Here is an 18,651-nt window from a genome sequence, read left to right on the forward strand (position 1 = left end):
TTTCAGAAGGAGAGTTCTAAAGACTGACAACCCTCTTGACATCTCTGTTTTATGTGTGTGACCCCTGATTTTAAATAATGATCCCTAGCTCTAGATTCTGCCATAACAGGAAGAAATATCTCCGGTTCTACCCTGTTGATATCCCTCAGGATTTTATATATTTTAATTCTCATATTTTACTCTTCTCGACCTGGTGGTACAAACCTAACTAGTCAAATCTTTCCTGATAAGACTGCCCCCCCTGCCCAACCATTCCAGGTATTAGACTAGTAAACCTTTTCTGAACTGTCTCCAATGCATTCACATTGGTAATTAAATAAGGTGACCAATTATACAAATTGGAAATAGTTGAGGACCCAGCGCTGATCCCTACTCATTACATTTTGCCAACTTGAAAAAGACCCAAAGTCTTCTGCTTCCTGCTAGTCAGCCAATCTTCAAAATGTGCCAATATACTAGCCCTACACCACCAACTTTTAATTTTTGCAACAGCCTTTAATATGATACCTTACCAAATGCCTTCTGGACATCTCTGTACAGTACAGCAACCATTCCCCTTTGTGTTATTTCTACAAGGAAAACCAGTAGAATGATAAAACTTGATTTCTCTTCACTAAAGTATGTTAATGCTACCTGACTATCTTGAACTTATCCAAGTGCACTGTTGTAACTTCTTTCATAATAGCTTCTTACATTTTCTGTATGACAGATGGTAAGCTAACTGACCTGAATTTTGTCTCCCACTCACTGTGAATAAAGGAGTTGGATTTGCTCATTTTCAAGCTAACAAGAATCAAAGAAATTTTGGAAAATTAAAACCACACGTCAACTCTCTCACTAGCCTTTCAGATCCTAGAATGAAATTCATCTGGTTCCGGGCACTTGTTCACTCACAACTCCAACAATTTACTCAGTATCACTTTGTTGGTGATTGTGATTTTCCTCACTTCCTCTCTTATTCCCTTTTCTGATGTATTGCTGTTTCTGAGATGTTATTTGTGTCCTGTAACAGTGAAGACTGATGTCTTCAATTCAATTTGTTCAACTGCACTGTCATTGCCTTAAATTTATATTAATAATTGTCCTGTCTCACTTTATTAACTCCCTTCTTTCTTTTTTCTTTTAAAAGTCACACGTTTTTAAATATTTCTGTTAAGTTTTCACTCAATCTCTAATTTTTACCCTCTTTAATAATTTCTTGGTCATTCTTTGCTGTTTTTCATATGATTTACAAACTTCTGGCCTGCCATCTTTATTTGCAGAATTGCATTTGTTTTTGTTTGATACTACCTTCAACATTTCTAGTTAAACGCAAATAGTGGGTCTGAACTTTGAATTGTTCTTACCATTGAAACGTATCTGCTCTGTGCATTCTGAAATATCGCCTCCAGTTCTGCCACTGCATCTTTACTGACCTATCTGTTAACTAATTAATCTGTTAAATATGTTTAATACAGTGGTTGATTGTCAATTATTTTTGGGAAAGAGAAAATGTCCAATAAATTGATCAGCTTTGTGAAGGTGGAAACCTCTTTAGATTAATTTATTCACTGGATAATCAGCTCTTCTGCATTAAATTGTGTCAAGACTGAAATTTTTATTTGTCAATTGAACCATCTGCTTTATCTTTTCATTGATTTCCAGCCCAGCTATCTGCTCCACTACTTCAAAGGGTATAGTGTATTTGGCTCTACAATTTTTGTTGACACAGTTGTGCAATGAAAATGTATTAAGAATATTTGGGTGAGATCTAAACCTCCCTCCCCCCACCCCAATGGACTCAGTTCAGCAGGGATTGTTGATACAGCTATGAATGAAACAGTGAATTTTGTTTTGATTGACAGTTGCATGTGTTGCTAAGGGGATTATTTAATGAGACTTTTGAAAGGCTATTTGTTTATTTTGATAGTTCTACAAGCTTCCCAAAGAGTACTTACTGTAAGAATTGGAGGAAATGATAAGATGGGTCAAATGAGAAGAGGTTAAGGAGGATATGGAAGGAACGGGGGCTTGGTGAGTGAGAACTATCAGGTACAGAGCTGGATTGACATCCCAATGAATACAAGTGGGTCTTCTAATCTGCCTGCTTTGTCCCCACATTAGACATGGGAGGCAGCGGTCCCATCTCCAACCCCTTCAGCACCCAGCTTTGGTGGATATTTCAGGCAGGAGGCCAGATTGTAGAGAAATGGCTCAGGATCCACCTCAAAGATTAAGAGCGAGTTCTTTTGCTGTAGTTTCAAGAAAATAAGAAGCAGATGGCATACAAATAACTGCAAGGTTGGCTTCTGCACTCATGCCCCAGGCTTGCTCGGCTAGGGTAGTTTGGGAGAAGGTCAGCTAATTGATTGGCAGGTATACAAAAGTACCATCAGTATGTACGATCACAAAATAATAATTTCAGGAGAGAGAAGTGTTTACCCCATTGGTATTAGTTAATGGGTCAAAATACAGTCAATTCTATTTCAGGGCGGTGCAAAGCAATTGCTGACGATTTTAAAAACTTTCTTTATTGCATCAGAATTCCATTTAATTTAATTAGATAATATTCTGGCTCAGCAGTAACTATTTATCTGGATAAGGCACTAAGATTAATAATCTGTTTTAGCCAACCCCATTTTCATTTACATTGGAGTTAACTGGTTAAGATGTAAAATGGGATGTTGAGCCAATATCCCCTGATCTACAAACCAATGTTGAGTTTCATCCCTTAGCTTTCCAGGGTCAGCCCAATAGAATAAGAGTGGCGCTTCAGAGGTTTGACTGCCAGTGACCATTGTCAACAATGTGACAACTTGCATAGCCAGTTTCCACTTTAAAAGTTCTCACTGGAATGCATTCAAGTTTTGGACTCAAATGAACAAGAAGGGATTTGTTAAAGCCTCTCTTGTACTCAATGATACAAAAAGTAAATCTTACCACTTCTCCTTTCAGTGGATCATAGAATCTTTCGATAAGCTGCACAGATGTACTTTTCCCGCAACCACTGCTGCCAACGAGTGCCAAAGTCTGTGCTTTGCCAACCTTGATGCAGAGTCTTTCGAGCACTGGTACATCTGGACGACTCTGATATCTGAAGTAAACTTTGGAGAATTTCAAGTCACCATTAAAGTTTTCCTATGACAAAACAAATGGAATGGGAAAGGTACATTCAGCAATGAATTTGGCAGCTGCAACAATTCTCCATATAGTATGTTTAGCTTCCAGAAAACGTAATTTTGCACGCACATCAAAAGAGTTTTGCCAATTCTTCAGGAATGTCATTAGTTGTGTTAACAACCTCTATTTATTAGAACAACAGCATCAATGTTTAATTAAATTCCACATTTATGACATGTGATTATTGAAGTATTAAAGAAAATCTGAAGTAGAAATATTGAAAAATCATTGAGAAAGTACTTTTGAATCCCTGTTTACTGATTAGCAACATAAAGCTAGATCATCTTTTATGGTAATTTATTATGAACCACACAATGGAAAAATAATTATCTTGTAAATTATATAATAGCGGGCTATGAAAATAAGACTTGTAAGCCACAGCATATGATTAATACATAGTGAAAGATATTATATATATTTTACAGTCTTATTGAAATACTTATTGTTAATTTTAGTAAAATATATGGGATACATCATGACATATCTAAACCAGAGTTTAGGTTCCATACTCGTAACACACAAAGAACTGAAATTATTCCCAACAAGCATAGGGAGATTGCTTAACTTTCTCAGTACTTAGCAGCTCAATAACAAAATTGTGAGAACACTTGACTTCAAAAATGTAATTTCTGAGAATGGAATTTGTTATTTATGAAGAAAAAGGGACATTTTTGCAATTAAGGTGAACATCCAATCTAATATTCAACTTGCTTATTCATTTGGACACGATTTTTCAAATTTTATAGACTATCAAAATAGAGCTGTATGCAATAGCAAAGTAATCTACTCTGGAAAAGAAATAGAAATTCATTCCAACAATGAAGGGGTAAATCCATATGCAAAAGCATGATGGTGTATAAAACATGAAGTTAACGTGATACATAATGCTTTTTCCATTAGTTCCCTAAAATATACAAAAAAGCAATGTTGTGTGGATTTATTTTTGCTTTGTAGTCATGCAATTTATAAAACATTGACTAAAACTATCCTCCCTGAAGACATAAATACGTGGACACAGTAGAGTGGCATTTAAACAAAGGGGTTTTCTAACTCATGTCCATATTATGGTGTTGCAGTTCCATTATCCAATGAATGCTGGCAGATTTCACGCAGCTATGACAGGTAAAGTGAATAAATTGTTACTCTAAAGGGATTCATGCAAGCCATATCATTGGACTCTGTTGATCAAAGATCAGGACTTGCTATGCAACATCATATCAATACATGTTTGACCTACCAGGAAAGAAATTTCCACAAGGATCGGTGCTGGGCCCACTACTTTTCGTCATTTATATAAATGATTTGGATGTGAGCATAAGAGGTACATTTAGTAAGTTTGCAGATGACACCAAAATTGGAGGTGTAGTGGACAGCGAAGAAGGTTACCTCAGATTACAACAGGATTTTGACCAGATGGGCCAATGGATTGAGAAGTGGCAGATAGAGTTCAATTCAGATAAATGCGAGGTGCTGCATTTTGGGAAAGCAAATCTTAGCAGGACTTATACACGTAATGGTAAGGTCCTTGGGAGTGTTACTGAACAAAGAGACCTTGGAGTGCAGGTTGATAGCTCCTTGAAAGTGGAGTCACAGGTAGATAGGATAGTGAAGAAGGTGTTTGGTTTGCTTTTTTTTATTGGTCAGAGTTGGAATATTGCAATTCTGGTCTCCTTCCTATCGGAAAGATGTTGTGAAACTTGAAAAGGTTCAGAAAAGATTTACAAGGATGTTGCCAAGGTTGGAGGATTTGAGCTATAGGGAGAGGCTGAACAGGCTGTTTTCCCTGGAGCATCGGAGGCTGAGGGGTGACCTTATGGAGGTTTACAAAATCATGAGGGGCATGGATAGGATAAATAGACAAAGTCTTTTCCCTGGGGTCAGGGAGTGCAGAACTAGAGGGCATAAGTTTAGGGTGAGAGGGGAAAGATATAAAAGAGACATAAGGGGCAATTTTTTCACACAGAGGGTGGTACGTGTATGGAATGAGCTGCCAGAGGAAGTGGTGGAGGCTGGTACAATTGCAACATTTAAAAGGCATTTGGATGGGTATATGAATAGTTTGGGTTTGGAGGGATATGGGCCGGGTGCTGGCAGGTGGGACTAGATTGGGTTGGCATATCTGGTCGGCATGGACGGGTTGCACAGTCATCTATGGGAACATCACAGGATATGAAATTTGAAATAAAAATATTCATAGGTGACCAATATAACCACATGAGAACGAAACAAACAGCATGGATTATTCCAGCAAGATAAACGCTTCTAAATAGCAATCAATAAAAATGGCAACAATTTGCATTTAATTGCGTGCACAAGATACAAAAGAAAAACACTGTTTGCAAACATTAAGCATCAATGTCATCTACTGTTTGGCTTAATTCTTAGATCTTAAAGCACACTACTTTCTGGTTAGTTTTTGCAAACAAATACTCACCAGCTTCTGCCCATCAGTGCTATCGCTGTCTATGGCTGGCACACGCTCAAATAGTGCAAACAGATTCATTGCAGCAACTTTTGCCTTTGCATAATCAGGAGCGAAAGAACTGCTCTGTCCAATTGCAACAGCACCATACACAATCGCATTAAAAACACTGTAAAATGATTTTCAGAAAACTTTTCAGACAACATTGTATCATACAAATTAAAAGTTTCTTGCATGATTAAATCAGACAAAGTTGATAGATACACAAATACATATTTTGTTTAACAGAAACCTTCAAAATTGTCTTCTAGCCCAAACAAGTCACGCGTAGGACAGTAACATAAACATACTTCAAGTGATATTTCAAGAGCCCAGAGAACATCAGAGTCAAAGTGATTCTCAGTATAAAGTTAATCCTACCAATATCATATTCAGAAATTTCAATAATAAGAATCTGGTTCAAATTTCTACAATGTAGGAAAATGACATTACTTTCATTCTCTCTCATCATCTCTTTTTGGTTAAATCCTGCTGTATTAAAAGCCTCTCAGACACTTAAGTGACAGATCTTGAACAATTTACATCATTGATCAGACTTATGAATTAAAAGGCTGGAGAATAATACTTCAAGCATTTTGAATGTATTGGAAATTAAACGAATTACCCTAATGAACAAAAAGAACAGGTACAGTTCATGTTACTTACAGAAAAACACCTTCCACATCCATTGCGTTTATTGTTATCAGGTATGCACCAAATCGGAAACAAGCAGCGTAGCTAAAGTATTGGATGGCCTGGCTCAGTGCAAAGGCAAAACCATAGACCTGGGATTTCTTTTTAGCATTTCTGCAAAGCATGCAGAGTGGTAAGGTACATTAAATCCAGAATATACACAGCCTGACATTTGCATACTTAAGACAGAGATACACAGGGCATATTTAAATCATATTTTCTTCTCCAGGCCACACAAAACCAACATATTTTACAGCATTTAGCAGAAAAGATGTTAAAATTCAAATTTAGTTCGGCAAGTTAAAAAAAGAAGAGATTGAAGGGACAGGAAGAGGGCATACTGGATTGACTCTTATCGAAGGGACAGCGGTCTCATCCATTAGCTGGAGAGTTGGCAAAACTCCACTGTCACATCTTTTTGGCGAAATCCTGCTGTATATAATGCCTTTCATCCACTTAAGTGGACCACCTTCCTCAGATGGAAATCCCACCACCTGAAGGCAGGGATACTGAAAGCTGCTGATTATGCATTCACCAAAAGCCCAGGATCAACAAAAGGACTGAGGACATAGGTGAGTAAAGCCAGAAGTGAGTTGCTTAGTTCAGGGAAGGTGTTGTAATCACAAAAGTATCACGGTGCAGAAAGAGACCATCTAGCTCATCATGGTTGCACCAGCTCATAAAATGAACATCATTACCTCATGCCTATCTCCTGCCTTTTCCCCATACCCTTGCACACTATCTTTACCTAAACAATCCTTCAATGCCTTCTTGAATGCCACGATTGAACTTGTGTCCATCACACTTCCAGGCAGTATATTCCATATGCTAATTAGCCACTGAATAAATAAAGTTTCCCATTGCTTGCCCCGTTCCTTCTTTTACCCATCACTTTAAATCTATGTTTCTTGGTCTCATCCCTTTTATGGACAGAAATAGTTTCTCCCCATCTGCTGTATCCAACCCACTCATGATCTTATCAACCTCCTTAAGATCTCCTCTAAGTCTTCTCCTCTCCAATGAGAACAGTGCCAACTTCTTCAATCCATCCTCATAACTGAGCTTCTGTATCCCTGGAACATTCTTGTAAACTGCTTTTGCACACTTTCTAAAGCATTCACATGAGGTTGGGGGGAGGAGTTCAGACTAAAAAGCATGGGCGAGACGCTCAGTGGCCTTCTACATGCCTGTCCCTCCACCACACACACACACACACACACACACACACACACACATCACCACCACACCACACCCCCCACTTCGACCCTTTCCTGATAGTGGGTGAGGGATCCTTCTGGGATCATGCATTTTTTTAATCTCCTCCCCACCTGGCAACTTTCATGCTCCCACTGCTGACTAACAGCAGTGGTGGAGTAAGGACCTTCAGTGGAAATAACTTGTCAACTTAAGGACTAATTGCAATATTTTGGGAAGGTTCTGCATGAATCCTAAGTCAGAATATGGCAGGGATCATAATTTACAGTCTCTGGGTCAATTAAATGGCCTCGCCTCTAAATTCACCTAAGGGGAGGGCATGGTCAACTAACCCTCAGATGGAGGCAGATCAGGGGACCATGGTTATCCTGGCATCATGAGCAGCTATGCATGATCATTGGGCCCAAATGGGTTATGTAAACAAGTGTTGAAAGGCCGGGAACTGATTCTCATCAGATAGGCCTCATTGAGTAGTTGTCATAAGATAGAGGAGCACACTTAGGCTATTCGGCCCATCGAGTCTGCGCTGCTATTAGACCATGGTTGCACAATCCTTGTGGGAGATGAAGTCCTATCTTTACATTGAGAGTAAACTCCATTGTAACCTCATCTTTGCAGGCACCCGTCCACATTGGGTGATTCCCATCAGATAGCCATTGTCGTCAGCAGCCCTTATTGAACAGTCTTCAGAGATCTGTCTTCTCCAGTTGGAAGGTGAACCAGAAGAAGAGGGGGACAACCTAGGGATGCAATCCCTAACATCTCGGCTAGAGAGCAGAATGCTGCCCCACAACATTAACAAGGCTGAAACTGAAATAACCCCACAAAGGCTGCTACCCCATCACCGAGTCACCCTGTATTTGCTTGCGCATCGTACATGACACTGACCCAGCAAGCTGACAGCCAGCTCCCAGAATGAGCAGAACCTCTAGAACTCCTGTTCATATTTGTCGGCCAGGGCTTCCTGATTGGACCAGTTTAACAGCCCCAATTAGGGAACTCATATTCTATGAGATCTACCTGGCTGACCTTGTTACAATCACTACAGAAACAACCCATGTTGAACCATCCCTAATTATCACGGTTGTATACTTACTTTATCTAATTAACTAATGTGTCTTGTCTAAACTACTGCTTTGTAAACTCAATAAACCATCAAAAACTATTACAAATCACCAACTGTCTATTATTAGGTAGCTATGATCATGAACACCCCTAAAATCAATGCCAACAACCATTAATTAATGAAACAAATTAAAGATAAAAACTATTAATCCTGGTTTCCTCTGGAATCTGATTTATCCAGTAGTACAATGAGTGGGGATTGTAACAACTTATAGTGGGAACAATATGAAGTTAGTTTGCTCATATCAGTTCAATGAGTACTAAAACAAATAATATTATGTCTGCTTGATGTATATCATTAAATACAGACTTAAAGAGTAAGGTTTGAATCATATTTGCTACAGTAGGCTGTAGGATTAAATCTTATCAACAGTTAAATTGAGGATCCTTCTGCTAACCATTTTATTCATCTGTTCATAGATGTTATTGCACTTCTCTGGAACAGGTGGGGCTTGTACCTGGCTTTCGTAGCACAGAGGCAAGGAAACAAACACATTGCCACAAGGATCTATGTGCAATAGCATATGTGCAATTCAATTCTGAATTTGCACTGCGTTTCTTGCAAATGTGCCTTTTAAAAAATTCTAGTGAATGTTAAGCAACATTTATGGCTGTTATAGCTGAATCTATTTTAATAATTATATTTAGATTTACGTACCGGTATGGCAACTCTAAGTTTTCATCATACATCTTTTCAAATGTTGGTTCCACAGTCAAAGAAACGACAGTGCGGATATTTTCCACCGCTTCTGTTGCTATCTTTAAATTAAAAGAAAAGCAAAGTTAAGCGTTGTTTATAGTGTCAAAATTTCAATACCAGGCAATGCCATTGGTAACTTCTTCTTACCAAGTATGCACTGAGTCAGCATATCAATTTTGCAAAACAATTTTCTTCCTTTTCTTTGACATTTTTTTTTGCTAAGCAACATCCTCTCTCCTTCAAAGGAATGAGTGGAGGGGCTTAGGGCAGAAAAGAAATGAGTTTGAGATGGCATGCGTTGGCACTGATGGGGCATGGAGATTGTCTGGGGAGAAGGAGGTGAGTGCTAAAGGGATTTTGTTTTAATTAAGAGAGTCCATGCCTCAGAAATGCTGTTCATTCACCTCCCACATAGACATGTAAAAGGGTCAGGCTGATTCACTGCAAATCTCTCTTTGTGGGCAGTTGTGAACCATTTGCTTGTCCTTGGAATATTAGTTTCCAAGGAGAGAACAGCAAGTATCATCTTGGCTCCTATAAATTATATATTCTCTCCAATATTTGATGAGGTCACAAACAACACTTTAGGTGAACTGGATCGCATTTAAAAATAATACAGGAAAATAACTTCTGCAACTTTTTCACAGTTACAGGGCCTAAAGAAAAGTCAGGAGGTAATTTCAGCATGTTTGTATCTAAAATAACTTTGCAATGAGAGAGTTTTAATAACATAAGTTTAAATCTGAACAAGTATTTGAGCTGTTATGCTCAATGCGATAAATTCTCTGAAAGAGGATAATTTTTCCTCCCTGTGCTTCCAAAAGGGAGTCTATTCCATTATTGAAATTATTACTTAATCAATCATTATGCTGTAAGTAACATGTCATAGATGGCAAACTTCCCATATGCATTTTAACAGACAAGGCTGTCATCAATGCGTGTATGCATAAAATTACTTATGATAAATCCTGCCATTTTGCATGTTCACGTGTATCAATGTGTCCAAGCTGCCAAAGAATGTCAGATATGATGTTAGTTGAAAGAATGATATGCATTTTTTTTAATCAATGAGAGTGCTTTTTAAGTAGCAATGAGAACAATAGACACATATGTGTGTCAACATGGCTCCTGAGGTTTGCCCGTGGTGCATATTAGGTGAGTTGGCATGGATGGGGGAAGGTATAGTTTGTAGGTTGGGGCAAAGGATTGGTATGAGTTAACACTCACTTGGTATGAGACTATAAAGAGCTAGGATGGTGGGTACCATGGTACATGCTAGTACAGGGCATTATGGGAGTGAGTAGAGTGGACCAGAGTCACTTTGAGGGAATGAGAAGCCATGGGAATGGTTGAGATGTATCCAGTAATAGAGGGTGTATGAGGTGGCATGCAGGATATGCGGGATAGTAGACTGGCATATGGTGGCATAACATTTGTGGGGTTGGCTGTAGGAATAAGTGGAAAGGCATAGGGTAGCATAGAAGTGAGTATGAGTATGATGGGGCATGGAGATTGTCTGGGGAGAAGGAAGTGAGTGCTGAAGCAATTTTTAAAAACAACTGTTATATAGTATCAATGTATAAATACCGGCCCTGTGCATCCAATGTTAGTAGCCTCTGTTTTCATTCTGGGTTCACTCGACCCATCTCCCTCAGAAGCCCACCAATCAAAGCTTGACTTTACACAACACTTTCCCAGATCGGATTTGTGGAACTAGAAAATTTCCCACTTCTGTGTTCCTGAGCTGTGAGGGAAATGTTTGGACTTGAGCATTTGTTTGTATATGTGAGGATGCAACTGTTTGTCTACATGTGTGCAAGTCTGTATGGCTGTGTATGTGTTTGTATGGGTGTGCATGTGGGTGAATTACAATGGATGGGGGTACACATTCATTTCTCCATGCTACATGTTAGTTTGCCAAAGAGGAAAAAAATGTTGTGCACATAAAAATTAGGTTATATATCCACATAGTCATTATAGGACATTCTTCAACATTTAACGTTCAAATCATCCGAAATTGATCATGGTGAGCTGACTTTACCTTTCCAGCTGCTTCAAGCTCTTTCTTATCACGACTTGTGTATCCCGTTAGAGATTTCATTTCAACCACTCCGGCCATAGCAAGGATGGGCACTATTGCTAGGACCAACAAGCTCATCTGCCATCCATATATGAATGATATAATAACAGCAGCTCCCATGCTTGCAATGTTTTGTGCTATTAGTCCTAATCTTGAACCTACAGTCTGAAATGAAATAAAAATGGGTAAACATTCTGTAAGACGTTTATCTAATTATTATCTCAGACAGTAAGTGGACAGTGCCAAGAAGTGATGTCTATCTTGAACAGTGCCTGACCTTGTACTTCTGTTACTTTAATAATCTTTCCTTTCTTTCAAAATTCCCTTTAGGGTCCTTTAGTTTAGAAATTCCTTTATGTCCTTATTTTAATCTTTTCTACTTGCTGCTTATGCCTTGCCCTCCATTGTGCATTGCAAACTCTCACATCTGTGGAACCTGACTGCTCCGGATGCTAGTCATTTCCATGAGGTGAAAGGAGATTGGGCTCTTTATCAGACAGGTAGTCCAGTCTGCTAGGTTACTGAGAGAATCACTACAATCATTTGGCCCATCGAGACCACACTGGCCCCCTGGAGAGCATTCCATTCACATCCACCCCTGTACCCTATAGCCTTGTTTTTCCCATGGCTAATCCTCCTAATCTACACATCCCTGGACACCATAGGCAATTTAGCATGGATTCAACTAACCAGCACATCTTTGGAATGTGGGAGGAAACCAGAGCACCCAGAGGAAACCCACGCAGACATGGGGAGAATGTACAAACTCCACACAGACGGTTGCCCAAGGCCAGAATCTAACCGGGGTTCCTGGTCTGAGGCAGCAGTGCTAACCACTGAGCCACTTCGCCACCCTGATAGGTTAGCAAGATTGAAAATTCTCCCCCTGACCCATCACAAGTCCTCCAAACATCACTAGCTGTTTAACTGTGGGATCAATTTGTCTGGGGGTTCTCCTGCTCCTGTAATATGGAAGTTTAATGAAAATTATGTTTATGTAGCTATGGTAGCAGAGAGGAGCAATCCCTCAAGAATTTATCCCTAGGTGACTTCCCTTAACACAGGAATAGAATTTGGAAGGCTGCTCTCTTATCTCCAATAAATGGCCCTGGTAAAGGATTGAAAGCATTTTTTTATTTAAAACCAGGAAACAGGGCACAATTTATTAAAATCTAAAGAAATAAACTAGTTCAAGCAGATGATTCTGGATTAGTGGTGCTGGAAAAGCACAGCAGTTCAGGCAGCATCCGAGGAGCAGGAAAATCGACGTTTCCTGATGAAGGGCTTTTGCCCGAAACGTAGATTTTCCTGCTCCTCGGATGCTGCCTGAACTGCTGTGCTCTTCCAGCACCACTAATCCAGAATCTGGTTTCCAGCATCTGCAGTCATTGTTTTTATCAAGCAGATGATTGCCAAGGAAGGCTGTGGAGGCCAAGTCATTGAAAGGTAGAGATATATAGTTTCTTGATTAGTCAGGGAATTAAAGGTTATGAGGAGAATGAGGTTGAGAAATACATCAGCCATGACTGAACAGTGGAGTAGATTCAATGGGCCGAATGGCCAAATTCTGCTCCTTTATCTTATAGTCTTATGATCCATTCTTTCTGTGGCATTGGAAAGGCAGTGCAGAGCTGACCAAATAGGCACAGATTGTATGCCTGAAGAGAGAGGTCAATTTGGAGAATTAATCCAGTGCTTGTTGGTAATATCTGATCCAAGGCAAAGCCACTGTTAGTGTTGAGGTGGAGTCTCTCTATCATGGGATTTTTCACTTTGCAGAGGGAGACAGGAGTATTTCTTTTTCTTCTGCATTAGTTCTGTTACCAACACGGAGTAGTGTCTGTATTTTACCACCACCATTTCCACAGATATTGCTAGTTAGACAAGGCATGACCTGCTGAAATGGAATCCTGCTAATGAAAACCTTGAAGTGGGAAGCAATCTGAAAACGGGTTCTGAAGATTTTAAGGGAGACAACCTCAGCTATTTCCCGCAGCTGCTTCTCTCGTTGATGGATTCAGGCACGGGAAGGTTGGCAAGTGTAGTATGGGGATTTAGTGAGATCCAATTTATTTAGATGCAAACATGGAGCTGAATTTCATTTTCTCTCACCGCACCATGCAGAAGTTAAACAAAAATTTCACTCATGCACTTTGATAGGGTGGCTCCAAAAGATCAGTGGAGTTTGTCTGGTCCTGAGGAAAGCATCAGTGATGGGATTCGAATGTTTGCCCTTAGCTCCCAGGAAACTTCAACAGCTGCACTTACACTCACAGCCAGAAAGATTCACAGCCCCACTGTCTCTGGAGAGGCAAAGCCAAGGACATGGGGGGGGTCCTACTGAATTTTTCCACTTGCTGCCATTCGGCTGACATGTCAAATTGAGGTACTCTTTTGCATTCAGGTGAGAGAGCCAGCAGTGGGAGGTTACTCTCACAGATCTCCAAGATGGTCATGGATACTGCGGGATGGGGGAATGTAGAAAATGGGGGGGGTGGTATAGAAGTAAGATCAAACACTGGGGTTCAGTGAGTGGGGTGACAGTAACCATCATGGGACTGGGATTGTTGAAGATTGGAATGTGGAGTGGGGATAAAGGAGAAGTCAGCCTTCATCACAGCATGGAGAGGAGATTAATGCTAAGATGGATGGGAGTCATAAGGCCATAAGACCATAAGATGTAAAAGCAGAAATTAGGCCATTCAGCCCATTGAGTCTGTTCCACCATTTAATCATGGGTGTTAAACTTCTCAACCACTTTTCCCTGCTTTCTTCCCCTTGATCCCCTTGATACTCAAGAACCTATCTATCTCAGTCTTAAATATACTCAATGGCTTGGCCTCCACTGCCTTCTGTGGCAATGAATTCCATATTTCATTACTTTCTGACTGAATAAGTTTCTCCTTATCTCCATTCTAAAAGGTCTTCCCTTAACTCTAACGCTATGTCTTTGGGTCCTAGTCTCTCCTCCTAATGGAAACATCTTCCCAACATCTACTCTGTCCAGTCCATTCAGTACTCTGTATGTTTCAATTAGACCACCCCTCATCCTTCTAAGCTCCTCAAACATTCCTCATGTATTAAGTTGTTCATTCCTGGGACCATCCTCGTGAACCTCCTCTGAACACGCTCCAGGGCCAGTACATCCTTCCTGAGATATGGGGCTCAAAACTGCACACAATACTCCAAATGTGGTCTGATCAGAACCTGATAGGGCCTCAGACGTACTTCTCTGCTTTTATATTCAATGCCTTTATAGATTCAGAGAATAGAGTTCTCTCTCTCCAGAGAGAAGGAGAGAGAAAGATCATGCTCAGGAGAGGGGAGGTCAACGCTGCCTTGTGGGATCTAGGATCATATCTTTTACTCATTTTTGCCCATAGAACAAATGTAATTTTGTGTAATGCAAACTCTTTATTGAAGTTACATAACTATACCTAAAAACATAGTTCTCAATCCATTTAATCATACAATACATCCATGACCTGTCAGATAATATTTTTTAAAATCAGTGATTTCAATAGCTAACAATGTATGATAAATGCAGAACTTTGGAATGTGTACAAAAAACAGGTTACGCACTGTTTGGACTTGTGATGCCTCTGTTGCCAGTCTTGTGGTTAGGGCACCAGTGCTATTTTTCTTATCATCAAACCAAGCAATCTCCTAGAGACAGAATGAAGCAGAAACTATGAATGGAATGGAGAACCAAAGTGAAATATTACTAGCACTGACAATTTATAGATTGCTGCATATTTTGACAGTTTTGACTTTTGACAATATGCAATATACTGTGTCTGTGCATGCATGTGTGTGCGTGTGTGTGTGTTTGTGTGTAATTCAGTGAAATTTAGTTCATACTACTTTGCATCTTATAACTGCAACATGAATTTAAATAGAGCATTTAATGTATTAGAAAATTCCCAAGGTGTTCCTCAGGAAGATTGTCAATGTATGAAGCTGAAAATGTGTTGCTGGAAAAGTGCAGCAGGTCAGGCAGCATCCAGGAACAGGAGAATCGACGTTTCGGGCATAAGCCCTTCTTCAGGAATGAGGAAAGTGTGTCCAGCAGGCTAAGATAAAAGGTAGGGAGGAGGGACTTGGGGGAGGGGTGTTGGAAATGCGATAGGTGGAAGGAGGTCAAGGTGAGGGTGATAGGCTGGAGTGGGGTGGGGGCGGAGAGGTCAGGAAGAAGATTGCAGGTTAGGAAGGCAGTGCTGAGTTTGAGGGATTTGACTGAGACAAGGTGGGGGGAGGGGAAATGAGGAAACTGGAGAAATCTGAGTTCATCCCTTGTCGTTGGAGGGTTCCTAGGCGGAAGATGAGGCGCTCTTCCTCCAACCGTCGTGTTGCTATGGTCTGGCGATAGAGGAGTCCAAGGACCTGCATGTCCTTGGTGGAGTGGGAGGGGGAGTTGAAGTGTTGAGCTACGGGGTGGTTGGGTTGGTTGGTCCGGGTGTCCCAGAGGTGTTCTCTGAAACATTCCACAAGTTCCGCAAACGTTCCTGTCAATGTATGAAACCAATTCACACAGGGAGATAATAGGACAAAGTAACCAAAAACTTGGCAGAAGAGTAGCATCTTAAGCAAAGAGAGAATGAAAACTGTCAAATACCTGTCCGGTAATCTCAGTTAATACATGGCAGATATCTTGATAAAATACATTCATGAACTGTATTATACGAAACTTGGAACAGAAGTCCTTAATTCCTATATTGGGCTCTTAAAACAAATTTTCATGACATATAATCACTTCAAACCTATTGATGTAAATGGATGTTTATAAAGTGCCACAGGAAATACAATTTAAAATGTTTCAGAAAATAAAGGGAGAAAGTTAAGTCAAAAACACATTGATCATTAATGACAAATAGCCACAGAAATATTCTCCTTCGGTCCTGTTCGCCAACATAACAACTTATATTTGTACTGCGCCTTTAATACTGTAAAGTACGTGATGATACAAACCCAAATAAGGTGAAATTAGGGCAAACGGCCAAAAGATTATGGACGGTGCAACAGGTTCGACCTATAAATGGAATATTATAGTTTAGAGGTCACCAAAAGTTTTCAGCAGCAGATAAATGGAGGCAGAGGCAGAATCAGTCAAGCTGCTGGCAATGTAAGCGATGGTGAGATAAATTGTCAGAATCTCATCTGGGGGTCAATATGACATGAGCTTTTCAAACAGATTGTTGTAGACTCAGACATTTACTCAGGCGTGGGCATGATATTGGTAGCCAGGGAATTCTCTCTTCATACGTTGACACTAAGGACACATTGATTAATGAGAAAACATTTCTCAGCCTATTCCTCTTGAAACAATATAAATCAGCTGTGTTTTAGACCTAAAAAGAGTTCATGAACATCACACCATGTTGCATCACAATTACAAACCTGACGTAACATTGCCTTGAAGGCCATAGATCGCAGTTTCTGAGTGAGGGTTTCCCCAGACTTTCCAAACATAAAGCCCTGAAAAATAACAAAGCAAACTTCATATGATAATTCTTAGATCATTATCCCATTACCAGAACATTTCAAAAAGCCAAAAGTAAACTTTTAAAATCTTTACATTGTTAACAGATTGGGATAACGTATGCTGTCATGTTCATTAAATTGTTCAAAAATAGCATTGTATTTTCATTTATCTGTTAGTGCCATTGTTCATTGACCATGTAAAACAAAACTTGGTGTTAAGCCCTGAGAGGGCCTGAGTTTCCAATTTGGAAACAGGGAAGTCTCTATAATTTCTACACCATACATTTGAAACTACTATCTAGATATGGGTAATATTGTACCATTATTTTTCCACCACTTTAGGCTGTCCTTTCCATTAGACTTGTAGCCCCAAACAGTATTTATACATTGCATTTATTTATTGCTTTTTTGCCCATACATAGTCTGTTCTCTGATGGTCAGTTTGTATCCAAATGAGAATAAAACTATTTTTTTCTGGCAGTGCTTAGTACTGAGGTACTGTCTCCAATTTTCACTCTTGATTTATCTTTCACATTCTGGTGAAATCAACTTGTGCAGCTGTTTGTTAGCATACAACTGACCATGAAGTAGCAAGGGAAGAAAGTATTTTGTGCATTTTTTATTAAGTCCCCTCACAGTAGTTGTAACATAGAGCACAGTATAAATCAGGAAATTAGAGGTTCATATCGTAAGGGTAATATGGTATATATGGAAAGTATTAATATTCATACAGACTGGGCAAAACAAATTTGTAATAGAGGAGGATATATAGAATGTATCTAAGATAGTTTTCTGTATCAGTAGTTTGAAGAACCAGTTATGAATAGGTTATTGGTTCTAGTGTTGTACAATGGGAAAGGGTTAATTAATAACCTTGTAACGAAGGGATCTCTAGGAAAGAGAGACCATTGTATGTTGGAAAATTGGAATGAGTTTGGAAGTTAGTTAATTGTCCAAAACAAGGGTCTTACCACTAAACAAAGCAAAGTGATGTAGCTATGAGGAAAGAGTGAACTAAAGTTGATTGGAAAACAACATTAAAAGATATATGCCCAGATTTTATAGTTGCCAAATTGCCATTTTGCAGCATAGAGGGGAGTTTTGCATTGGGGACTCTACCGCATCTGTGATATTACCAACCTGAAGAAAATTTCCTGGGAAAATGAAGATTCCACTGGCACCTTACCATGCTACCCTCTTGCATCCTAACCTCACATTTACCTTACCTACCTACCCTTTCACAGGATCTGTAAAAGTGTCTGCTTCTGACACTGGCTATTTAAGTTACAGAATATAGCAATAAACTACTGTGCAAAGGGGGCATGGCCTGCTTTACCCCTACGATCCTGCACAGACCTGTCAGAGTTACGACATGTTCCACATTTCTGAAGGAGCCCTAATCGGAACCTCCTATCAGAAATGTGAAGGAGTGGAGTGGCAATCTGTGTGTGACAACCATACCTTGGAAAACCCAGCTGATAGTGACAAACAATGGGCTTGCATTTAAAGGATTAAGACATAATTTACAACAAATATATATTCCTTTTAAGGGAGAAACACTACACAAAAGATATTCAAATGTGACTTAACTGAGGAATTAATAGCTTTAGATCAAAGAAAAAGGCTTCTAGTGTTCATAAAAAGATTTCTGAAGATTGGGTGGATTTTGGAATTCAGTAGTGGTGATCCAAAAATTGGTAAGGCAAGAGAAAATAGGAAATGGAAACAGAGTAACAC

The 18,651-nt window shown here is 39.6% G+C and overlaps 1 protein-coding gene across 3 annotated transcripts in view; it reads right to left on the minus strand.

Annotated features, from left to right (window-relative positions):
• LOC140480456 (ATP-dependent translocase ABCB1-like) overlaps positions 1-18,651 on the minus strand; it is a 104,425-nt gene that overhangs the window by 17,436 nt on the left and 68,338 nt on the right. For all 3 annotated transcript variants that reach the window (XM_072575331.1, XM_072575330.1, XM_072575332.1), the window contains 7 exons: positions 16,831-16,908; positions 15,016-15,099; positions 11,395-11,598; positions 9,312-9,412; positions 6,287-6,427; positions 5,594-5,750; positions 2,920-3,117 (listed from right to left, as the gene is read on the minus strand). In XM_072575331.1, coding sequence (XP_072431432.1) covers positions 2,920-3,117; positions 5,594-5,750; positions 6,287-6,427; positions 9,312-9,412; positions 11,395-11,598; positions 15,016-15,099; positions 16,831-16,908 — 963 coding nt within the window. The remainder of the gene's footprint in view (positions 1-2,919; positions 3,118-5,593; positions 5,751-6,286; positions 6,428-9,311; positions 9,413-11,394; positions 11,599-15,015; positions 15,100-16,830; positions 16,909-18,651) is intronic.

The sequence above is a fragment of the Chiloscyllium punctatum genome, chromosome 8, assembly GCF_047496795.1.
Source record: "Chiloscyllium punctatum isolate Juve2018m chromosome 8, sChiPun1.3, whole genome shotgun sequence".
Classification (NCBI taxonomy): Eukaryota; Metazoa; Chordata; class Chondrichthyes; order Orectolobiformes; family Hemiscylliidae; genus Chiloscyllium; species Chiloscyllium punctatum.